General features: G+C 44.8%; 1 protein-coding gene across 1 annotated transcript; it reads right to left on the bottom strand.

Moving 5' to 3' along the window:
• Positions 1–7,820: 7,820 nt before the first annotated feature.
• On the bottom strand, positions 7,821–21,875 carry SLC2A3 (solute carrier family 2 member 3). Its single transcript, XM_088025900.1, has 10 exons — positions 21,697–21,875; positions 20,008–20,100; positions 19,318–19,478; positions 17,067–17,307; positions 16,467–16,629; positions 15,962–16,149; positions 13,375–13,479; positions 12,903–13,004; positions 12,234–12,437; positions 7,821–10,301 (listed from the first exon to the last, which is right to left on the bottom strand). The coding sequence occupies exons 1-10, from the start codon at positions 21,709–21,711 to the stop codon at positions 10,086–10,088; spliced, it is 1,488 nt and encodes a 495-aa protein (XP_087882026.1). The 5' UTR covers positions 21,712–21,875; the 3' UTR covers positions 7,821–10,085.
• Between the last annotated feature and the right edge of the window lie 370 nt (positions 21,876–22,245).

The following is a 22,245-nucleotide window of genomic DNA, read 5'->3' as shown; positions in this document are numbered from 1 at the left end:
GGTGGGGAGCCTCTCTAAGGGCACTAATCCCATTCATGAGAGCTCCACCCTCATGATCGAATCATTTCCCAAAGGCCACAGCTCCTGATGCCATCACCGTGGGGGTTAGGAGTTCAACATAGGAATCTGGGGTGGGGGGACACAAACATTCAGACCAAAACAAAACTACAAAACCACTTGGCAGACAACATGGAATTGGGGGCGGGGTGGGGTAGATGAAGAACTCGGGCTATGCACATTCAACTTTCCTAGAAAGCCACTGCTATATAAAGTGGTGGTACAGTTTTATACTCTTCCTAGCAGTTAAGACAGTTTCCATTTCTGCATTCCCACCCAGATTTTGTGTTTACAGATATATAAAGTTTTGCCAGTCTAGTAGGCATGAACAACAAAAAATAGATGACTTAAACTGAGTCAAATTAAAAGCATCTTAACTGCTATACTGTGAGTGTTTGTGTCCCCCTGAATTTATATGTTAAAATCCTAACACCGAATGTGACGGTATTAGTTGTGGGGTCTTTGGGAGATGAGAAGGTCTTGAGGACAGAGCCCTCATGAATGAGATTAATGCTCTTAGAAAAGGAGTCGAACGGGGGCCTGGGTGGCTCAGTTGTTAAGCGTCTGCCTTCGGCTCAGGTCATGATCCCGGGGTCCTGGGATGGAGCCCTGCATAGGGCTCCCCCCTCTGTGGGAAGCCTGCTTCTCCCTCTCCACTCCCCCTGCTTGTGTTCCTTCTCTCACTGTGTCTCTGTCAAATAAATAAATAAAATCTTAAAAAAAAAAGTTACCATATGACCCAGCACGTCCTCTCCTAGATACATTACCCAAGAAAAATGAAAACATATGTTCACACACAAAAAAACATTTGTTCACAAATGTTCATAAGCAGCATTATTCACAATAATCCCAAATTGGCAACAACCCATATAGCCATAGACAGCTGAACGGATAATGAAAATGTGGTATGTCCACACCAGGCAATATTTGGCCATAAAAAAGGAGTCAAGTACTAAATAAATGCTATAATATAGATGAACCTTGAAAACATTCTAATTTGTATGAAGCCAGTCTCAAAAGATCACATATTACATGATTCAATTTAGATGAAATTTTAAACATAGGCAAATCTATAGAGAAGAAAGTAGATAAGTGGTTGCCTAGAACCAAGAGGAGGAAAATCAAAGAGGGTAGGGACAGAGGAATAGGGAATGACTTCTAATGGGTACAAGTTTCTTTCTAGGGTGATTTCAGTAGTAGTTGAACAGATCTGTGAAAATCATTGAATTGTACCCTTTCAATGAGTGAACTTTATAATATATGAATTATGGTTTAAGAGACTGGCTTAAAAAACGGTTTAATAAAAAGAAAATGAGGGTCACCTGGGTGGCTCAATCAGACTCTTGACTTTGGCTCAGGTCATGATTTCAGGGTCATGAGATCTAACCCCAAGTTGGGCTCTTCACTCAGTAGGGTGTCTGCTTCTCTCCCTCTCCCACTCCCTCTCCCTCTCCCTCTGCCTCTCCCCACCCCACCCTACTCTCAGAGACACATTCTCTCTCTCTAAAATAAATAAATCTTTTTAAAAAGTTAAAGAAATTTGAGACATCCTTAATGGATTATTAGGCAGATATCCAACATAATTCAATAGGTAGATATTTGATTTGTATTTCCCTAAGGATTAATGATGCTGAATTTCTTTTTATGTGCTTATTGGCCATTTGTTTTTTTTTAAGATTTTATTGGTTTATTTGAGAGAGAGAATGAGAAAGAGAGAGCACGAGAGCGGGGAGGGTCAGAGGGAAAATTAGACTGCCCGCTGAGCAGGGAGCCCGATGGGGACTCCATCCCAGGACTCCAGGATCATGACCTGAGCCGAAGGTAGTTGCTCAAACAACTGAGCGCCCTGTGCTTATTGGCCATTTGCATATCTTCTTTAGTGAAATGTTTACTGAAGTCTTTGCCTGTGTATTAATTGGATCACTTGAGTTTTAATTTTTTAGTACTTTTATTGCATTATAAGAGTTCTTTAAACAGTCCAGATAGGAATCTCTTACCAGATTTATGATTTGCAAATCCCATTCTGTACGTTGTTTTTTCACTTGATAATGTGCTTTGAAGCACAAAAGTTTTTAATTTTGTTTGTGGGCTTGTAAAATAGTATAACCACTATGGAAAGTAGTATGGAGGTTCCCCCAAAATTTTAAAATACAACAGTATATGATCCAGCAATCCGAGTTATGATATATATCCAAAAGAACTGAAAACAGGTTCTTGAAGAGATTTTTGCATACCCATGTTCATTAGCAGCAGTATTCAGAAAAGCCAATAAGCAGAAGTAACCCAAATATCCATCAATGGCTCAATAGATAAACAGAATGTGGTATATATATCCGAGGGAATATTATTCAGCCTTAAAAAGGAAGGGAATCCTATCATAGCCTACATCATGGATGAACTGTGAGGACATTATGCTAAGTGACATAAGCCAGGCACAAAAAGACAAATACTGTATGATTCTACTTGTAAGAGGTATCTAAAGTAGTAGAATACAGGGCGCCTAGGTGGCTCAGTGGGTTAAGCATCTGACTTTGCTCTTTTGTTTTTTAACATATTTATTTATTTGACAGAGAGAGACATAGTGAGAGAGGGAACACAAGCAGGGGGAGTGGAAGAGGGAGAAGCTGTCTTCCCACCAAGCACGGAGACAGACAGGGCTCCATCCCAGGACCGTGCGATCCTGACCTGAGCCGAAGGCAGACCCTTAACGACTGAGCTATCCAGGCGCCCCATATGGTAACTATTTTACTTATAAACTCTACTTTTATTTATTTTGTCTTGTTTCTTCGTCAAAACATGTTCTTTTCCAAAATAGTTTTCCTCTGATACATACAAACGGTTTACAGATAAGGAAATGCAAAGAGCTCCTAACACGCAAAAAAATGCTCAATGTCATAATACAAAGTAAACTTAGAAGTATAGGATCCCTTTCTCACTTCAGATTGATAAAGATTAAATACTTGTTGGGGTGCCTGACTAGCTAGCTAAGTGAGTCAGGGGTCAGCCTTCAGCCCAGGTCATGATCCCAGGGTCCTGGGGTGGAGCAGCCATAGTACCGCTGCCGCCCACCCCCCAGCAGGAGCCTGCTTCTCCCCCTCCCTCTGCCCCTCTCCCCGCCCATGCTCTCTCTTCTCAAATAAATAAATAAAATCTTAAAAAAAAAAAATTAAACACCTTTGGGACGCCTGGGTGGCTCAGTCGGTTAAGCGTCTGCCTTCGGCTCAGGTCATGATCCCAGGGTCCTGGGATCCAGTCCCACATTAGGCTCCTTGCTCAGGGGGAAGCCTGCTTCTCCCTCTGCCTGCCACTCCCCCTGCTTGTGCTTTCTCTCTCCTTAATAACTACATAAAATCTTTTTTTAAAAAAAGATTAAACACCTTTTAATAAAATATTTTGGTAAATATACGTAGAAACTGGCACCTTACACCTTACTGGCTACTTTATTCCAGTTCTTGAGTATAAAGACACAGAGGTACCATGCCAGCTCCAGTTTTGCCAATTCATTCATTGGTCTCAACTTCCTCATTTAAAAAAATGAGATTTGGATTTAAATTCTGAAATATATCTCATGTAACTCACATGATTCAGTTTTATCAATTAACTCACTAAGCCGAGAGTAATCCAGGAAAGGTAGTTAGGTCCACTTCATAATAAGACAGGTGAGAAACACCTGCATTGGAAGGTTGGCTGGGTTATGATCCGCACTAGAACCAGAAATCGTTGCGAGGATCTTGAACAAAACGCAGTACAGACGACGGGTTTGCGGCCGTCCGCGCCTGCGCAGTGAACGCGCGGCCGAAGCCCCGCCTCCCGCGGGGTCTGCGGTTTCCCGGGCGCCAGGCGGGCCTCCAGCCACGCCGCAGGGGAGGGCTGGGGGAAGGGCGGAGGAAGTGGGCGGTGGGGGCCGCAGGGCCACGCCTGGGGCTGGAGAGGCTCAGGCCGGAAACCTGCGTGCTGGGTGCTCGCTGCGGGCTGCTGTCACGGAGGGAGCGGGGCGGCGACACGAAGGAGGAAGGTGGGCGCTTGTCGCGACCGTGGTCGCCCCTGTGCCGCCGCAACCAGGGCCCGGATCCAGGACACAGAGTTGATACGAGGGGATTCGTTGGGGTCACTCTGGGAGTCGACACTCAAGGAGTTCTCCCTGGTGATAGGATGGCGTAAGGAAGCCCCGGAACGGAGAGCCAGAGCTGGGGGACTGGGGCTCGTCTGCGGCCTGGTCCCCACCTGCGGCCTGGTCCTCAGCATCTCGCAGCGCCAGGCTCCAGGCCCAGGGGCACTCCTTCTACTTCTCCCCTCCTCCCTTTCCCTTTCCTGGCCGGCGGCCACTAGCCCAACGTAAGCCGCAGCTATCCAGGTGGAACCTTGGCGAAAGGTTTGGCAACAAACACTTTACGCTCAAAAGAAAAAGAAAGTGGTACGTTTCAACTTGAATTTTATCGAAAGCGCAGGTAGGCTTTGGGAGGTGTGGAAAGAGTAATTTCTCGCAACCCGGGACCACTTCAGCCAGCCAGCCACCTAACTTTTATTGCGTCAGTTACTGATTTTTTGCCTCTCGGCTCCAAATTCATCCTTCAGTACCTTTTGATAATGGATTCCTTTAAATCATTTCTTCTTGAGTGTTAAGCACAGTGAAGTTTTCTCAATAGATGGTGCTGTCAGGATACTGTAGGAAGAAGGGGGCGTGTCCTGCTCTTTCCAATGGCCACACCATAGATGACAAAGCATCTGGTGGCACCCTGCCACAGGCATGCACCCAGAAGGCTAGCTCCATCAGTCACCTCACAGCCCCAGCCCATGTCTGGCAATCACCTCCCACAAGGCCCCAAGTACGGCGCCCCTTTCCCCCCCATATTGGTGCCCCGACTCCCTCTGTACACTCACATAGCTGGCCACCAGCTGTGGCTCACCTGCACTTGTCTCCCGCTCCCCAGACCACAGCAGCTCTGGCTTGTGCAATCCAGCAAATTTCTCTGTTATCCGGTAGGCTGCAACTATGCCTTTTCCAATAAGATCTGAACGACAGGGGCACCTGGGTGGCTCAGTCGGTAAAGCATCCGCCTTCAGCTGGGGTCATGATCTTGGGGTCCAGGGACTGAGCCCTGCATTGGGCCACCTGATCAGGAGGAGCCTGCCTCTCCCTCTCCTTCTGCTGCTGGCACTCTTTCTCACTATCTCTCCCTCTCAAATAAATAAAATCTTAAAAAAAAAAAAGAAAAGAAAAAGAACTGAGCCTCAGTTTTGGGGAGGTGGCCTTTCTTCCAAGTGTGTCTCTCCTTGGATACTCTCCCTCAGCTGTAGGATACCATATTGAGTTCTCCTATTATTTTCCTTTTTTTTTTTTTTAATAAACACGATTTTTTTAAAGTAGGCTCCATGCCCAAAGTAGGGCTACAAATCATAACCCCAAGATCAAGAGTCACAAGCTCTTCTGAGTCAGCCAGGTGCCCCAGCTTGACATTCTTTATGTTTCACTTTCTCCGTTTAAACCATTGTGTAGTTTGTCTTTTTTTTTTTTTTAAAGATTTTATTTATTTGAGAGAGAGAGATACAGTGAGAGAGGGAACACAAGCAGGGTGAGTGGGAGAGGGAGAAGCAGGCCTCCCGGTGAGCAGGGAGCCCGACGCGGGGCTCGATCCCAGGACCCTGGGATCATGACCCAAGCCAAAGGCAGACGCTTAACGACTGAGCCACCCTGCGCCCATAGTTTCTGTCTTCTGATGGGAACCAGCCGGACTGATGACAATCAATTGTATGTCCAGCAGTGTTCGAGGCAGGAGTGAAACAGCCAGGGTACTTGCTTTTGAGCTTACATTCTACAGAGGTTGTTAACTAAGACCTAACTCACAAGATAGACTGAGCCATACAAAATTTTGAGGTAGAATATTCTAAACACAAGGGGACAAGTGCAAAGAACCTATTGATAATGAACTTGATATATTTGAGAAACAGCAGGCCCAGTGGGGCTAGACTTCTGTGAGCAACGAGTAATGAGAGATGAAGTTGAAGAAGCAAACCTTTTAGGTAGAGGAACCAGAAGGTATTTTTAGAGGGATTTTGATAATGAAAGCAGTGTACACCAGGGTAATAGGAGTCATCTGGGATGTATGGTCACCGAATTTACAGGCCACAGTAAAGGAATCTGGATGCTATTTTAAGTGTGACAAGATGTATTCGGAAGTCTTTAAGCAGGGGAGTGACATGGTATTTTTGACTACTCTGGTTATTGGAGAATGGATTAAAAAAAACAAAAATGGAAAAAGGGATCTAATATCCCCAGAGTTAAGGAGAATATGGTGCAGTCACCAAGCTCTTTCAGGACATTCGGGTTTCATTGTCATTCCTAACATAAAAGTACCAGGGTGAGGATTATGTTTGCCCATATGGAAGGCTTTATGAAGCTCATGCCTGTGCTAAATAGAAATAAAAAGTAGCCGCTTTTGGCTTTCAACTCGGGGAGCCAAAGGTGCAACTTTCTTCGGTCGTCCCGAATCCAGGTTCTTACGACACCAGCCACCTCTGCCATGCCGCCTAAGTTTGACCGCAGTGAGATCAGTCGTGTACCTGAGGTGTCCCCGTGGCAAAGTCGGTGCCACGTCTGCCCTGGTCCCGAAGATCGGCCCGCTGGGTCAGTCTCCAAAAAAGGTTGGTGATGACATCACCACGGCAACCAGTGATTGGAAGGGTCTAAGGATTACAGTGAAACTGACCCCTCAGAACAGACAGGCCCAGATTGAAGTGGGACCTTCTGGTCTGCCCTGATTATCAAAGCCCTCGAGGAACCACCAAGAGACAGAAAGAAGCAGAAAAACATTAAGCACAGTGAAACTATCACTTTTGATGAGATCGTCAGTATTGCCCGACAGACGCGACACCGATCTTTAGACAGAGAACTCTCTGGAACCATTAAAGAAATCCTGGGGACTGCCCAGTCTGTGGGCTGCAATGTTGATGGCCACCACCCTTATGACATCACAGATGACATCAACAGTGGTACGGTGGAATGCCCAGCTAGTCAACTACAAAGGAAAATGTTTCAATAAAGGATCATTTGATAACCAAAAAATAAAATTAAAAAATACCATTCAAATAGCTTTAGTAAAGATAGGGAGACGTAGGGGAGGGAATATCAGAAGTCCATAAATGTAAAGTCCATAAATGAAGGCATGAAGGTGTTAAGGAGTGATGAAGTGGGTGTGGGTGTTTTCTTGTCTAAACGGGAGCTAAGAAATGATAAACTTAAAAAGGTAACAGGGAACTTGTCCTGGGGTGGGGTGTGGGTGTGAGATCGGTAGGGGGCTTAAGTTTTATTTTCTGTAGTTGAGTGAAAGCTACTGAAGGATCTTAAGTAGGATGGTGATATAAGTGTATGATGGGGGCACCTGGCTGGCTCAGTTGGAGGGATGTGCAGCTCTTGATCTTGGGGTTGTAGGTTCCAGCCCTACGTCGGGTGTAGAGATTACTCAAAAATAAAATCTTAAATACATGTAATATGGATATCCTGACATCAGCATAGGATGAGTTTCAGAGAGCAAAGACCAGAGGGGTAAGGAAGTGAGAGAAAAGAATTCTCACTGGGGAAAGAAAGCAACACACTAAGGCTGTTCATCTCATCTGCATCATGAACAAGTACCACTATTTTCGTATGTATTAGACTCTTAGGAAGCTTACTCCAGGTAACAACCCAAACCAGGATTTAAAGCTGATTTTGTTGTTACAGGAAGGACAAAACAAACAAACAAACCCAAATCAGCAAGCCCATGATGTCATATGTACATTCAGAATTTTTATTTCAAAACAAAGAACCACAGTAACATTAATAGAAAACCCATTTGGAAATATTCAATCTGGTCACTGAGAAATGGGAAAACTTCCACACAGCATTACTGCCGACCCACTGGTTTTGAGGAACCAGAAGTAGAGGTGCAGTTAAAGTTAGCTGTTGAACCAAGCCCCATTCCATATAAGCTGTTTTTTTCCCCAAAACGCTCAATGACCAGGCGGAACAGTGAGAACTGGTAACTAAAATACTGTCATAGGCAAGGGTTTGGCTAAAGGGTCTGAAGTATGTAAGCACCAAGGAGAGAAAGGGTGATCAAGCAACATATGAAGGAAGACAGAGTAGGTGTCATGGGGCCCAATCTCCATTTATAAAAATACTGGGAAACTAGATGATTGTACAGGTGTCCATGACCTGGGCCAAGTGTACATCCCTCCACCTCATCCGGCTCTCTAAAATGCTCCAGAGTTAGAAGTCTTCAGTTTGTTTCTCACCCCTTAAAAGAAAGGCTCCTTCTCCCCTATGACTCCCCTCCAGGAGGCCACATGTTCTGATCTCACATTCTCCTTCCATACTGCCATTGTCTGGGTCTAGGGGGAGGCAGAGTCCTCCACCCTCAATCTGAAGATTTAAGAAGTTCTCCCCCCAGTTGTCCAACAAGGAAAGGTAGCCAGATGCTTCTGAACTCTGAAGTCTGGAATGAAACTGTAGATGTAAATTCCATCCAGCAGAGGCAGTGTTCTTTATATAGAGAGAGATGAGTTTGAACACATTCTATTCAAAAGGGGGCTGTAGGTACATAAAGGACACAAGTTACCAGTCATCTACTTCCACCAGAGCAAAGTGACAGTGCACATACATTCATACTCTCTCAAGTGTGGGCTACACTGCACATTTACTCGTATTATGCCAAATGTATGGTCCCCTAAGGGCACTTGACGTCATACTATGCAAATATGGCAACAGAACAAGCATGCGATGACCCTTAGCGACAACATATTTCAACTAGATAATAATCGTTCAGGAAAAATCCTCTCCCAGAGCTGAGGTTACAAATTCCAAGTTAGTTGATGAACATTCTCCTCTGAATTCTTTTAAAGCTATGGCTTAAAACAAAATATCAACCACTAAAATCTCCTAAAGAACAAAATGGAGAAATACAGAACCTCTACCAAGAACCACTATTTTGGGTTCCTTATTTGGAAGGTTCTCCCACCAGGCGGGTATTAGGAATACTTTAACCCCCACCCCCACAATGAGTCCACTATAAGGGGAAGAAGTTGTTTTGTCCAGTGAGGGGAGAAAGGATATCTAGAAATAACCTTCCCTTCTCTGGACTCCAACCAAAATTAGAACCCATCCACCACCATTAGCTATAATGCCCATCTTAATAACCCTAGATTTCAAGTAACACTACTTATAATTTTAAACAAAGAAAAAAGTTCTAAAGGTAACCAGTAGCTTCTTAAAACAGGCACATCACTTTTCTGAGAAATTAAACTTGAGAGTTTCCACCTGAAGGTTAAGAGGCAATGTGCAAACTTCACACACCCCATCATGTATCCTCTGAGAACACGTTATACTTCTCCCTGAATCTTCCCCTTATTGCACCACGACCGCTCCAGTATCAAATCTTCTACCCTAGATCCTCTCTTCAAGCGCCTCCCTCTATCCTCAATTTCGTTCTGTTTTCATTATTTGGTAAAATTATTTTACACTTAAAAAAATAAATATTTATGCAATAAAACCAGAAGATAAAATAAATAAAACTCAAGTTAATTTGCTCTGCAGAGCTGTATGGAAGCGAGGGAGGTGCTCTTATGTAATCCCTCTCTGCCCTCCGCACTCATAGATCTGCTTCCTGGGAAGTCGGGGGTCGGGGAAACTGCACCTCACTCTTACTCCCCTCCCCTATTGGCCCTGGTGAGGCCCTATTAGAACCCAAGGGAGGAAGAGACGACAATGCTGTCAGATGGCAAGTGGCCAATTCCTCCTGAAATGAAGGTAGGTTCGCTTGGTCTCTCCTAAACAGAAGAGAATGTCCAAGAAATAAAATGTTTCGAAAGCCATTGAAAATACAACTAACTCCTGCACTGGGTTCCTCTGAGTGCTCATGGAGTGTGTGGGATGAGAAAGGAATCAAGTAGCAGCATTCAGAAACAGTCCTGGGTTATAAGCTGATGAGGTCTCTCCCTCATCTGGGGAGAGGTTGCTTTTCCATGTTGGGAGGGAGGCGGGAAGGAGGCATGGCTTAGACGGTGGCAGTTTCCTTCGTGGGCTGGATGCTGTTCATCTCCACGATGGGGCCTTTCTCAGCTCTGTTAGCCTCCCGAGCCTGCCCCTCGAAGGCTCGTGTGATTTCCTCAAAAGTCCTGCCACGAGTCTCAGGGACTTTGAAGAAGGTGAACACCAAGAAGAGAATGAGGAAGCCAGTGAAGATGATAAAAACATAGGCTCCTAAATAGAACTAGTGAAAAGATAAAGAAGAAGGAGTGTCAGTGTAAATTCTGGTCATTGCCAAACCCCCTCCCTTCCCATCCATTTCTAGTAAGCTTCGGGACACAACCCTTCCACATTTAACAAGAACATGTAGTCATCCTCGGTATTTTTTTTTTTAAGATTTTATTTATTTATTTCAGAGAGAGAATGAGAGATAGAAAGCACTAAGAGGGAAGAGGGTCAGAGGGAGAAGCAGACTTCCCTGCTGAGCAGGAAGCCCGATGTGGGACTCGATCCCGGGACTCCAGGATCATGACCTGAGCCAAAGGCAGTCGCTTAACCAACTGAGCCACCCAGGCACCCCATCCTTGGTATTTTTTTAAAAAAGATTTCATTTATTTATTTGACAGAGAGACAGAGAGAGGGAACACAAGCAGGGGGAGTGGGAGAGGGAGAGGCAGGCGTCCCTCTGGGCAGGAAGTCTGAGGCTGGGCTCGATCCCAGGACCCTGGGATCATGACCAGAGTCGAAGGCAGACACCTAAGGACTGAACCACCCAGGCGCCCCTTCCTCAGATGTTTAGGATGCCACTGCTCACTTACTATTTTCCCTGCAATTCTGCATCATTCCTTTTCCTATTCGTTAAAGATTCCCTGCTTCCAAATACCTATTGAGTATTTTAGGAATTTTTTTTTCCTTTATTTTATTTATTTGTCACAGATAGAGCACAAGCAGGGGAAGAAACATGCTCCCCGCTGAACAAGGAACCACCACATGTGGGGCTCGATCCCAGGACCCCAGGATCAAGACCTGAGCTGAAGGCAGACGCTTAAGTGAGTGAGCCACCCAGGTGCCCCTAGGAGTTTTGATGATTATTTTTTAATATCCAGGTTTCTGAAAGACTCACAGAAATAGGAAATGCATTCTAAAAGTCCATTGCAAGTGCCTTTATTTAAGGAACCAGCTCCAGGTCATTTTATAATAGGACCTACCTCACTCATTCATTAACATCCTATGATTATTAGTGAGCCTTTAAGGTCATGAAGTCACTAATGCCAGCTCATTCAAATTGTGCATTTTAAATATTGGTCTGGAATCCTTTGGCATTCATCAGGATCAGTGTATCTAGGCAGAACTATGCCTGTATAATCACCTCAGACCAGTGGTCTTTTAAAAGTTCCCAGTATTGGGGTATCTGGCTGCCTCAGTCAGTAGAACATGCGACCCCTCATCTCCTCCAGGTCTTGAGTTTGAGCCCCATGTTGGGGGTAGAGTTTACTTTAAAAAAATAAAAGTTCCAAATGTTGCCCTCCTGCTTCAATCTTTTTTTTTTTTTGCTACTGTTCCTTCTTTTTCTATATGCCACTGAAAATAAAAAAAAAATCTGGTTTAAAACACTTGGTATCTGGGGGGGCGCCTGGGTGGCTCAGTTGGTTGAGCGTCTGCCTTCGGCTCAGTTCATAATCCCTGGGTCCTGAGATCGAGCCCCGCATCCAGCTCTCTGCTCAACGGGGAGCCTGCTTCTCCCTCTCCTGCCTGCCACTCCTCTGCCTACTTGTGCTTGCACTCTCTATCTCTCTCTTTCTGCGAAATAAATAAGTAAAATCCTTAAAAAAAAAATAAAAAAGAACACTTGATATCTGGGGCGCCTGGGTGGCTGTTGGTTGAGCGTCCGACTCTTGGTTTCGGCTCAGGAGATCAAGCCGTGGGTCAAGTTCCGTGCTTAGCGCAGTGTCCACTTGAGATTCTCTCTCTCCCTCTCCCTCTGCTCCTCCACCTCCCACATTCAATCTCTTTCTCTCTCTAAAGTAAGTAAAATCTTTAAAAAAAAAAAAACCACAAAAACAATCTCAACTTGATATCTAACCCTCTGTGGTGTCAGTTACCAAATTTTAAACCTGTCGGCTTAAGTGAGCTGCTTTTGAGATGGATTCAGTGAGTTTTGTTTGAATTTACTTACTGCAGCTGAAGGGAACAGGAGCCCGACCAGGAAGTTGGAGGTCCAGTTGGAACAACCAGCCACTGCCATCGCGGCCGGGCGGGGTCCTTGGCTGAAGAGTTCGGCCACGATAAACCAGGGAATGGGGCCTGGGCCAATTTCAAAGAAGGCCACAAAGACCAAGATAGCTCCGATACAAACAAAGCTCATCCAATTATAGTTATCCTAAATGAGGAGGAACAAAGGAAAGTTAGTAGTCAAGACAGCTTGACCTGGATAGATCTAGCCTCCCAGCGATGAGGACTGACTGATAACGGAAGCTCCCTCTGTCTGGGGTACAATGGAGTTCTTTGACTTAAGAGTCAAAAGGCCTGGGTTTTTGAATCGTAGCCTTGCGCTCACACCATGTGTCATTTTGCACCAAGATCATTTCATCACCTGTAAAATGGGAATAATTACCTCAAGAATACTTGAAGAATTAAATTACATGAGGTATTTTACAAGCTCTATGTTATACAGATGTTAAGAATTACAGCAGTTTAGTTACCGATCTCTGAGGATTCATTTTTCTTAAATCTCTGGGCATGGGACTTTACGGGTCTCCCACTCACCTCTCCCACCCACGTCAGAGTCACCTGTGACCTATTCTCCCTCCTTCCCCTCCGTTTCCTTCACTCAAAGAGCACGCACCTTTAGTAACAATGAGATGGTCATAAAGATGGAACAAACAGCCATCCCTCCAAGGCCAGTCATATGGAGAGTCCTCCTCCCTGCCCTTTCCACCAGAAACAGCTAAAAGAAGAATAATATAACATAAAATTTCTGCTTTCCCTTTCCTGAAAACTGTATGAACTACCGGAATGTGCCGTACCAATGGCAGGATACTTGGTAGAGTCACACGTCCCCTTTTAGTTGAGTTTCAAGCATCCTACAAATCCCTTTTATACCTCTCTCTTTCCCACCCACTTCATATTTCCTTGAGAGAGTGAAGACTACTCATACCCATCATTCAATCGCTCTTCTTTCCCAAAGAAGAGCGAAACAACCACAACTGTTTAAATGATGGTAGGGAGGGAGATGGAAGGACACAAACCCCATCTTTGAACATGTGTAGGAAGAACGCCCCTCCCCTGCCCCCAAACTATCACACCATCCAACTTACAGAGACAACAGTGAAGATGGTATTAACTACACCCGCGCCGATGGTGGCATAGATTGGCTCCTGAACACCTGCATCTTTGAAGATTCCTGTTGAATAATAGAACACCTAATAGGAAACAAAAGATGATGCAACTCTGAAACAGCAGCTGGGCACCGCAGTTAAAGAGAACCCTCGGAAAAGTACAAAGTCCCAGGAGGTTAAGGAGTCCTTTCTGGGTTTTTGGTTCAATCAGTGTCTTTTCTGCAAAGAAATCTTCTCTATCTTATCTCTATTCTCTTCTTAGTTCTCAATTCTACCTACTGTTTCCGCTTCTTCTTCAATGTTTGTTCCTCCTGTTCATTGAAGTCTCCTCCTTACATCTATTCTATTAACTTAGATATAAAGATTAAGTTTTTTCGGTTTGTTTTAAAGTTTGGTGGTGGTTTTTTTGTTTTTGTTTTTGTTTTTGTTTTTTAAAGTAATCTCTACACCCAACATGGGGCTGGAACTCAAGACCCCAAGATCAAGAGTCACATGATCTTCCAACAAAGCCAGCCAGCAGCAACTTCCTCAATTAAGCTTCTTCAATGGACAATTCTTCTAACCTTAAAAGAGTGATAGGCACACACGGATATCCTACTTTGACAGTGAAGCCAACTGAGGAGGAACCTCAGCCTGCTCTTGTTATTAGAAACAGAACTTGGGCTGGAATCCCTAGCCCCAGGTCCTCTCCAAGTGTTCTAGGAAATGACAGCAGCTATCATTTTAATGTAATATGTACTATTAAGTAAGCTACTGTTTATACTATTTTTTATTATTTGCTGGTCAGCATGCTGAAATGTAGGGTTGCTACAGCTACCACAGTCAAAGGGATGTCAAAATATTGAACTCAGACCTCAAGGTAATAAGGGAACAGGATCTAGATCATCTAGGTTCAGTTCCTCAGGTTTGGGTCAAGAGTTTATTATTTCATCCAGAGTGTTTGCCTCTACAACCGTATTCATCAGACTTTTTGATCAATACATGCGTCGACTCTGGGTTACGTTCTCAAGAAACAACTCTTCAGATACCTACAACCTCGGATAGAAACGATGGATACTTCTGTTTTCTAAAATAAGACTAATAAGGCTGTGTTTTTTTTGTTTAAAGTTTTTTTTGGGGTGCCTGGGCTGCTCATTTGGTTAAGCATCTGCCTTCGGCTCAGGTCATGATCCCGGGGTCCTGGTATAGAGCCCCACATTGGGCTCCCTGCTCAATGAGGAGTCTGCTTCTCCCTCTCCATCTGCCCCCACCCCCGCTCGTGTTCTGTCTCAAATGAATAAATGAGATTTTTTATTTTTAAGTAATCCCTATACCCAATGTGGGGATCGAACTCACAACCCCAAGATCAAGAGTCGCATACTCTCTTGACTAAGCCAGCTAGGCACCCCACAGTGATTTTTAAAATGACAAAATTGGAAACTGGGATCCATCAAAATCATCTCAGAGGTTTCTTTTGAAAACTATTTTTCCTCCCAATTTCTGATATCACAGCCTCTAACCCTTTATGAAAAGCACTGCTTTTTCAAATACAAATAACCTTCTTGTGTGTTAGGGAGAAATGGCCAAGGACCAACTTACTATTTTGAGCATCAAGTGTGTTTGGCAAATGCTTTGCTACAGAATGACCTAATCGTATTGATCAAGACTGATGAATACCCTCTGGGCATGAATCAGAACAAGACTATGCTTCATATCCAAAAATTTTATCTGCAAATGCACAGGAGGTATAGGAATATCCTCTCTTACCACCACTAGAATCCAAAAGCTGGAAGGTAATATCTGCATAGAATTCAAGCTACCTGCCAAATGTCACCTTCCATTTTGCTCCCCACTTCCAACTATCAGAGTCACTATTCCGGTTGTAACAACACAGACAGACTAGGAAGGCCCGCTCTATCTGAAGTTCCCAGTGTATCGTCAGACCTCTTGAATTCATAGCCTACTTATTCCCCAGGGCTTTACAATGATATTTTTTAGGCTGTGAAGTCCTGGAAAAAAGCCACAGCATGTAAATTCTTGGATCGACTTTAGTTGTATGGCCTGCCTTATCACTGATGACATCAGAGAAGACTGATCAGATTTGTAAAAGACAACTGGAAATAAAAAATGAGTGGTCAGAAGGAGGATTAATGAAAAGCAGATAAATGTGTCGTGTCCTACATACTGAAAAAAATTTGAAAGAGGACAATGTTAACCATAAGGTCCAAGACAAAAGGTGATGAATCTTTCATTTTATCATTTATTTTCTCATTTTCCACATAGAAAACATGTACTGCAGATAGAAATTTAAAGAAATAAAAACAGGGGTACCCGTCTGGCTCAGTAGGAAGAGCATGCGACTCTTGATCTCGGGGTTGTGAGTCCGAGCCCCAGGTTGCGTGTAGAGATTATGTAAATAAACTTAAAATACGAAACCAAGTCAAAACCTGGATAATCAGTATTTCTGGAGTGGCTGCTGCGGGGCGAGCATCGTGGGGACCCTGCAGGTGTAAGGAGGTGAGCAGGCCCCTCGGGCAGGTGCGTGAACTGTGTGCGGGACCCCCTGGGACACAGAGTAGCTACTCACAGCATTGATTCCAGACAGCTGCTGGGACAGCTGGAGCATGATGGAAATCATAATGGGCTGCTGGTAGCTGCGTGACCTGAAGAGCTCCAGCACTGTGGCTTGCTTCTCTTGTGCCATCCTGGTGCTCTCATCTTTCATCTCCTGGATGTCCTGAGTCACGTCCTGGGTGCCCCACAATCGCTGGAGGACTGGTCAAACAGACAGACAAACAAAGGAGAAAGATAAGGTGCTGTCCCAACTTCATTTTCCCTATAACACAGCTGGGAAGAAGCCACACTTAGATGAGCCCCGGATATGGCTCATCCATTAGCATCTGTGCCTTAACCTGCTTCTCACTCCACTCTTTAGGGCTGGAAAGTTTCTGACTCCAAAGGAATCAGGAGAGTCTCCAGCTTAGATCCAGAGGGGCCAGGAAAGGAGTGGACAGAACACAGATCCAATGCCCTCACCCTGAAACAAACCACAACCCCCAAATTCCCACAGCGAAGGTGTGAAGGATACTCACTGTCCCTAGCACTCTCCTCTTCCTTTCTGTTGATGAGCAAAAATCTAGGACTCTCGGGGCAAAACGGAAGGGCTGCGCTTTGCAGGACAGCTGGAATGATGGTGAAGCCCAAAAGCAGGGGCCAAAGCTCTTCAGTCCCCATGATGACTTTCAGACCAAAAATCTAGAAACCAGATAAAGACGATACTTTATAAAGCTCATACTTTATATAAGCCACAAGTCAGTTTAAAAAAACTGGGGGGCTCAGTCGGTTATGCATCTGCCGTTGGCTCAGGTCAGGATCCCAGGGTCCTGGGATCCAGTCTGCACTGGGCTCTCTGCTCAGCAGGGCGTCTGCTTCTCCCTCCGCCCCTAGCCCTCCTCCCCTTACGCGTGCTCTCTGTCTCTCTCAAAAATAAATCAGAAAAAATTTTCAGAAAATCATCCCTTCTTTTACCACAGGAAAAGATAAATTCTGTTTCTTCTCCTTTCTCTACCCTGCCTGCTTCTTTAGCCACCTGTGAGCTATAGTAATAATACCTGAAATTGACATATAGTTGAATATAGGTCAGATGTTCCTGCCCAGAAACTGACACGCATTCAGTATGAGGTCTAGAGTACCTGAGCCACCAGGATCCCGATGACGATGCCCAGCTGGTTGAGAGTGCCAAAGGCCCCCCGCAGGGCAGTGGGAGAGACCTCGCCGATGTACATGGGCACAAAACCCGTGCAGAGGCCGCAGAAGATGCCAATAACCAACCGGCCCAGGATCAGCATTTCAACCGACCGGGCTATTTTGCAGAACCCCATAAGGCAGCCACCGGCGACAGCCAAGAGGTTGACAATGAGCATTGAATTGCGCCTGAAAAGGTTAAAAAACAAGAGAAGTTAGCAAAATAGGCCAGGCCGAAACTTCTGTCTTTCCTTATCTCTCTACCCTTCTCCAGTCTCATATTATCTACTCTTCCGGTTTTAAGTTCCCCTCTTTCTGTTATCAGAACATTTCTAGTTGGGCTAAGATCAATGGTTATTCAACCTCTGTAGGCATAAAACTCACCTAGAGAACTTGTTGAAGATTCTTTTAATTCCCAGCGGTAGCCAGGATTGTAGCAAGCACAAAGGCCAGTACTTCTCAAAGTTGTCCACAAACTAACAGCATCAGCTAGAAATCGGCAAGATTAAAACTTTCCCACCCCATCCCAATTTAGTAAATCATTAGGTTTGACTCTGGGACGGAGCCCAGCAATCTGTTCCCAAAAGCGGTCCGGGTGATCTGATTCTGAGGTCCGAGAACCACTGCCCTGGGCAATTGTCATACAGCTGGTCCACGAACACACTCATGAGAAATTTCTGGACCCGTGCTGAAATTTTGATGCTTCTTACTGCATTTTGTTGTAATGTAGTTGCTTAGATGGCACAAACATACTAATGAAAACAGATTTCAGACAGAAGTTTTCTATGCGCAGAAAGGTAGACAGCTTCAGCTCTCCGGCTCTCGGCTACCCTGTGGTGAAGGGCACTTACAATAAGTACTGATAGCCAGTAGAAAATAATAAAAGACTGCGTCTATGTGTTAAACGTGGGAGGCAAAGCCACGGAAACAACTAGAGGAAGACGGAAGAGATTAACAGTGAAAAATCACTGCAGATGTTTGGAAGATACTTCTGGGACTCAGCCCTTGGGTGGCCTGCTGGAATTAGCCGGGGAGTTCTGAAACGCTGGTACTTTTTTTTTTAAATTGTTATGTTAATCACCATACATTACATCATTAGTTTTTGATGTAGTGTTCCATGATTCATCATTTGCGTATAACACTCAGTGCTCTTTGCAGAACGTGCCCTCTTTAATACCCATCACCAGGCTAACCCATCCTCCCACCCCCCTCCCCTCTAGAACCCTCAGTATGTTTTTCAGAGTCCATCAGTCTCTCATGGTTCATCTCCCCCTCCGATTTCCCCCCCTTCATTCTTCCCCTCCTTTTATTTTCTTCTTTTTTAACATAGAGTGTATTATTTGTGAAACGCTGGTACTTTTAAAAGCTCCCTGGGAGATCCTAAACGTGAAGCCAAAGGAGAGAACCTGGTGTTAAGAGAAAAATTTCATCCCTCATGCTCACTTTTACCCTTCTCTGCATTCCTTTCCTGGTTTCCCTACTTCCTGTATCAGGGTTTTTGCTAATAAAACAAAGATAGGGAGAAAGGTATTGAATTATGGGAGGGCCACATTAAAGTTTCAATTACTTTAGTAGACACAAGTTGGCCTCAAAAATGCAAACACAACAAACACCAAAGATTATCAAGTAAAATGGGTTGCTTTTAAATTTTTTTAGACGTTGAATTCTATTTGTGTTTCCAGAACGTCTAAATTAGCAAATGAAATCGTTTTTTCACCAGTCATTACTGAAAGTATTCTGCTAAGACATCTTATTAAGTCAGCAAGAATGAGAAGACTCAATTTTCTTCTGGGGGGAAAAATGTCAGTTATTTGACCATTATCCACATTTCCCACAGGCCAAGGATTATAAAATGTTTCCTCCCAATCCTGCTTTGTAAACACAAGCATGAAATCCCAAATTTTTCAAGAAAAGCAAACAACTTCTGACCTCATAAATCCAGTAGGCTTCTGGGAAATTCCATAGTGCACTTTATTGCAGAGAGAACTGAATTAGCTTCAGCTGCACTCAAAGGTAATCTCTTGATGGGCAGCCGAGCTCCAAGCAGCCCTATTCAGTACCAGTTGGCCTAAATTTGCCTCCATGGGAATTTGGGGCGCTCTCATTCAAATGCATCATCACCTCTCCATCCTAATTCCCAATACCTGTTCTCAGTGCAACCAGTATAGCCCCCCTCCTTGCCCAGTTTCTGGTCAATACCTGCCAAAGCGGTTGACAAAGAGTCCAACGGAGAAGGAGCCAATCATACCACCAACGGAGAAGATGGCCACAGACAAGGACCAGAGGGAAGTGAGTAACACCTCAGTGGGACGGTCGCTCAACGTCTCCTCCAGGGTGTAATTGAGAAAGTCCTTTATGATCTGCCAATTAAAATGACTGGTGGGCAGACTGTTACAGCTGAATGAGAAGGGGCAAATATCGGGGATCTTCCCCTCCCTAAGAAAACAGCATTACAATGACTGGTAGAGAATCAAGTAAATGAACGGGTGGGGATGGAAGAGATAGAGAACCTCTGGAGGTTCGTGGTAGCTCTGAAAAGAACAATTTTGATTTGTCCTGAAAATCCCAGTAGGTGGTTAGCACTGATGTTCAGTGACTACCCCAGTCCTCCCCTAAGACCCTCCCACCCTCCTTGTAACTAACCCCTGAGGCATAATAAAGGAAGTGTATCAGGATAGCGTGAGGGGAAGCATGGATACAGTCCAGTCAAGGGTATGGGGAGCAAGTGAGCTTTTTGCTTTAATGATTCACTTGGACTTCCCCACCAATGTTATTCTGCCTCCTCAGCCTTCACCAAGCGAGATACCAAGTTTGTCTGAAATTCTTCGTTCTCGAAACCCTACCTAATTTACCTATTCCAAATTCTAACTCTGGTCACCTGGCACTCACCATCTCAGGAGCATTGATGACTCCGGTGTTGTAGCCAAACTGGAAAGAGCCTATTGTAGCAATGGAGATGGCAAAGATCAGAGGCGCTGTGACCTGGGGTTGGGGGGGAGAAGGGAAGAAACAGTCCTTAAAGCTCTCGGCTGATGATTGTCTCTTATTAATTAAGGAGAGATATTAGGAGCACTCGCCCTATGAGTGGTATGAAAAGAACAAAAACTTAACGAAATTTAGGTAACGAATGGGGGAACACAAAAGAACAGGTTATACTGAAGAACTTCTCCGGAGATATACAGACAACCACGTAAACTTGGGAAAAGCGGCACGAAAATTTGGGAAGAAAGTTAAGAGGAACTGGGGTAAGTCGTTTCAAACTTAAAAAAAAGTTGCCCCATGTAAAAGCAAGCTTAGAACTGCAGGGAAAGGGAGCCTTGGGATTCCTAAAAATGGATTCTTTTCGATACAGCTAGATCCAGTGCTGTCTCCTCCTGTACCCCAGATCCCACTGAAGCCCAGAGTGGTGGTGGTGGTCTCTGCACCACTGGGCTGTTGTAGCGCTCTGGATGATGTAATCTACAAAACCTACCCAGGGTATCCTGGTCCCATTTGAAATTCTTCCTGTTTACTTCGTTTTGTACCACTACCCTCACCCACCAGGGGGAGAGCACAAGGTCACTCCCAACCTAACAGACCGGAGATGTGGGGAGAAGGGAGTCATTTCTCACCTTGCTGGGAGTAATTCAAGTGTGTGTTTATCTTAGATTTCCAGCTCAAGGTAAGCTCAAATTTTATGGCTGAGGACATCCTTCCTTACCTTAAACTCCCTCCCCCTTTTAGGTTAGACGGACTGGCCAGCCAGAAGTTTCAGTTCTCCATGTTGACCTCCCACCCCAGACAACTTGGCCTTAAGTATCCGAGTGGCCCCCGCCTGCACACAGCTCTTTCTGTTTAATCCCTTTCTCATCAGTAATGACCTCTTCCTTCTGCCTCGCCTCATCCTTTACTATTCTTGAGGGCCTTTTTCTCCTCCCTGTTTTTTCATCCCTTCTCTTACCTTCCTTCATTTTCAAGTAAGTTGACCTTGGTGACAAATGACTTTCTCCCAGCAAATACACTGCATACGTAACACACAGTAACACATTAATGTATCGTGCACTCACAATCACAACCACAATTGGTACAACTGGGATTCTCTCTTAGGCTCCACAGACTTGTATACGTTATAGAATAGATGGCTGGACACTGGCCCATTCCCTCAAACAAATCCCAGGTCCTTTCAAGGTTTAATGCTTCCAGAGGAATCTTCCTGCAGGCTCACGAGACCCACACTTGTAATCAACACAGCCAAGCAGCCTGGAACACTCAACCATCTCACCCCCAGATCCTCAGTAGCATGTGATTATGCTAAAAAACAAAACAAAACCACCAACAACCCTGAGAAACACACCAAACTTCTCCAGGTGACTCTCCCTGTGACAGGAAGGTGAGTGGGACTTGGAGAAGTCCTTTATAGGCTGTGACATCCAAAGAAAACTGGAGGAACCACGGCATCACAGGCTGGAGAAGAAATGAGAAGGCCTGATGGTGGCTAGATGACTTAGAATAAAACAGAGCGCAGCAATCTCCATTAAGATCAGCCTTTCTGAGTGTACCCCAAACAAGCAAAAATAACTGGAATTGTATTACTCTTACCTTCTGTGTCCCCATGGCCCTAAACAAAGATCTAGAAGTGGGAATCCCAGAGACACCCCTTCCAGTCAACAAAGCTTCCAAGATGTCCTTCTCGACAGCAAGTTTTATTCCCGGTGCCCAGGACCAACGCACATCTCACGCTCACTCTCCGTTACTGCGCTGGAGCCACGCATTTATAATCTCTGCAAAGGGTGGAGCCTGCAAGGGAGACAAGCCCCCTCCTCCAACCCCACCCTACACCGGCTGGAAGGATCCCGTGAGCTCTCGGAATTTTGTGACCTCAAACTCTGCCCCCGCCCTAGGCAACAACTCCCTCCCCGCCCCCCACCCCCTTTTCAAAACCACATCCTTTACCCTGCCCACTCTGGTTTTTTGTGTTTTTTTTTTTAAACTCGTCCTCCTTCCCTCTTGTAATAGGCGCGATAGCCTCTTAGTTTCACAGATAAAATGCTACCAGAAAAGCCTGGAGGGAGGGCAAATTCACTTCAATTTTGCTCTCGCATCAGCTGGGAATTAAGGCAATCTATAAAGAGATGAGACTAAATGCTG

The sequence above is a fragment of the Eumetopias jubatus genome, unplaced genomic scaffold, assembly GCF_037043125.1.
Source record: "Eumetopias jubatus isolate StellerSeaLion01/CBP00866 unplaced genomic scaffold, mEumJub1_p1.0 scaffold_8, whole genome shotgun sequence".
NCBI lineage: Eukaryota > Metazoa > Chordata > Mammalia > Carnivora > Otariidae > Eumetopias > Eumetopias jubatus.
The sequence above is the reverse complement of the archived record's forward strand: the minus strand, read 5'-3'. Positions and strand labels throughout refer to the sequence as shown.

Coding starts and splice junctions, on each gene's coding strand:
- SLC2A3 (XM_088025900.1), bottom strand. Junction 17,308..19,317: donor TTTGTCAACCGCTTTGGCAG/GTATTGACCAGA, acceptor TAACCTTTTCAG/GCGCAATTCAATGCTCATTG. Junction 16,630..17,066: donor TCGGGATCCTGGTGGCTCAG/GTACTCTAGACC, acceptor TCTGGTTTCTAG/ATTTTTGGTCTGAAAGTCAT.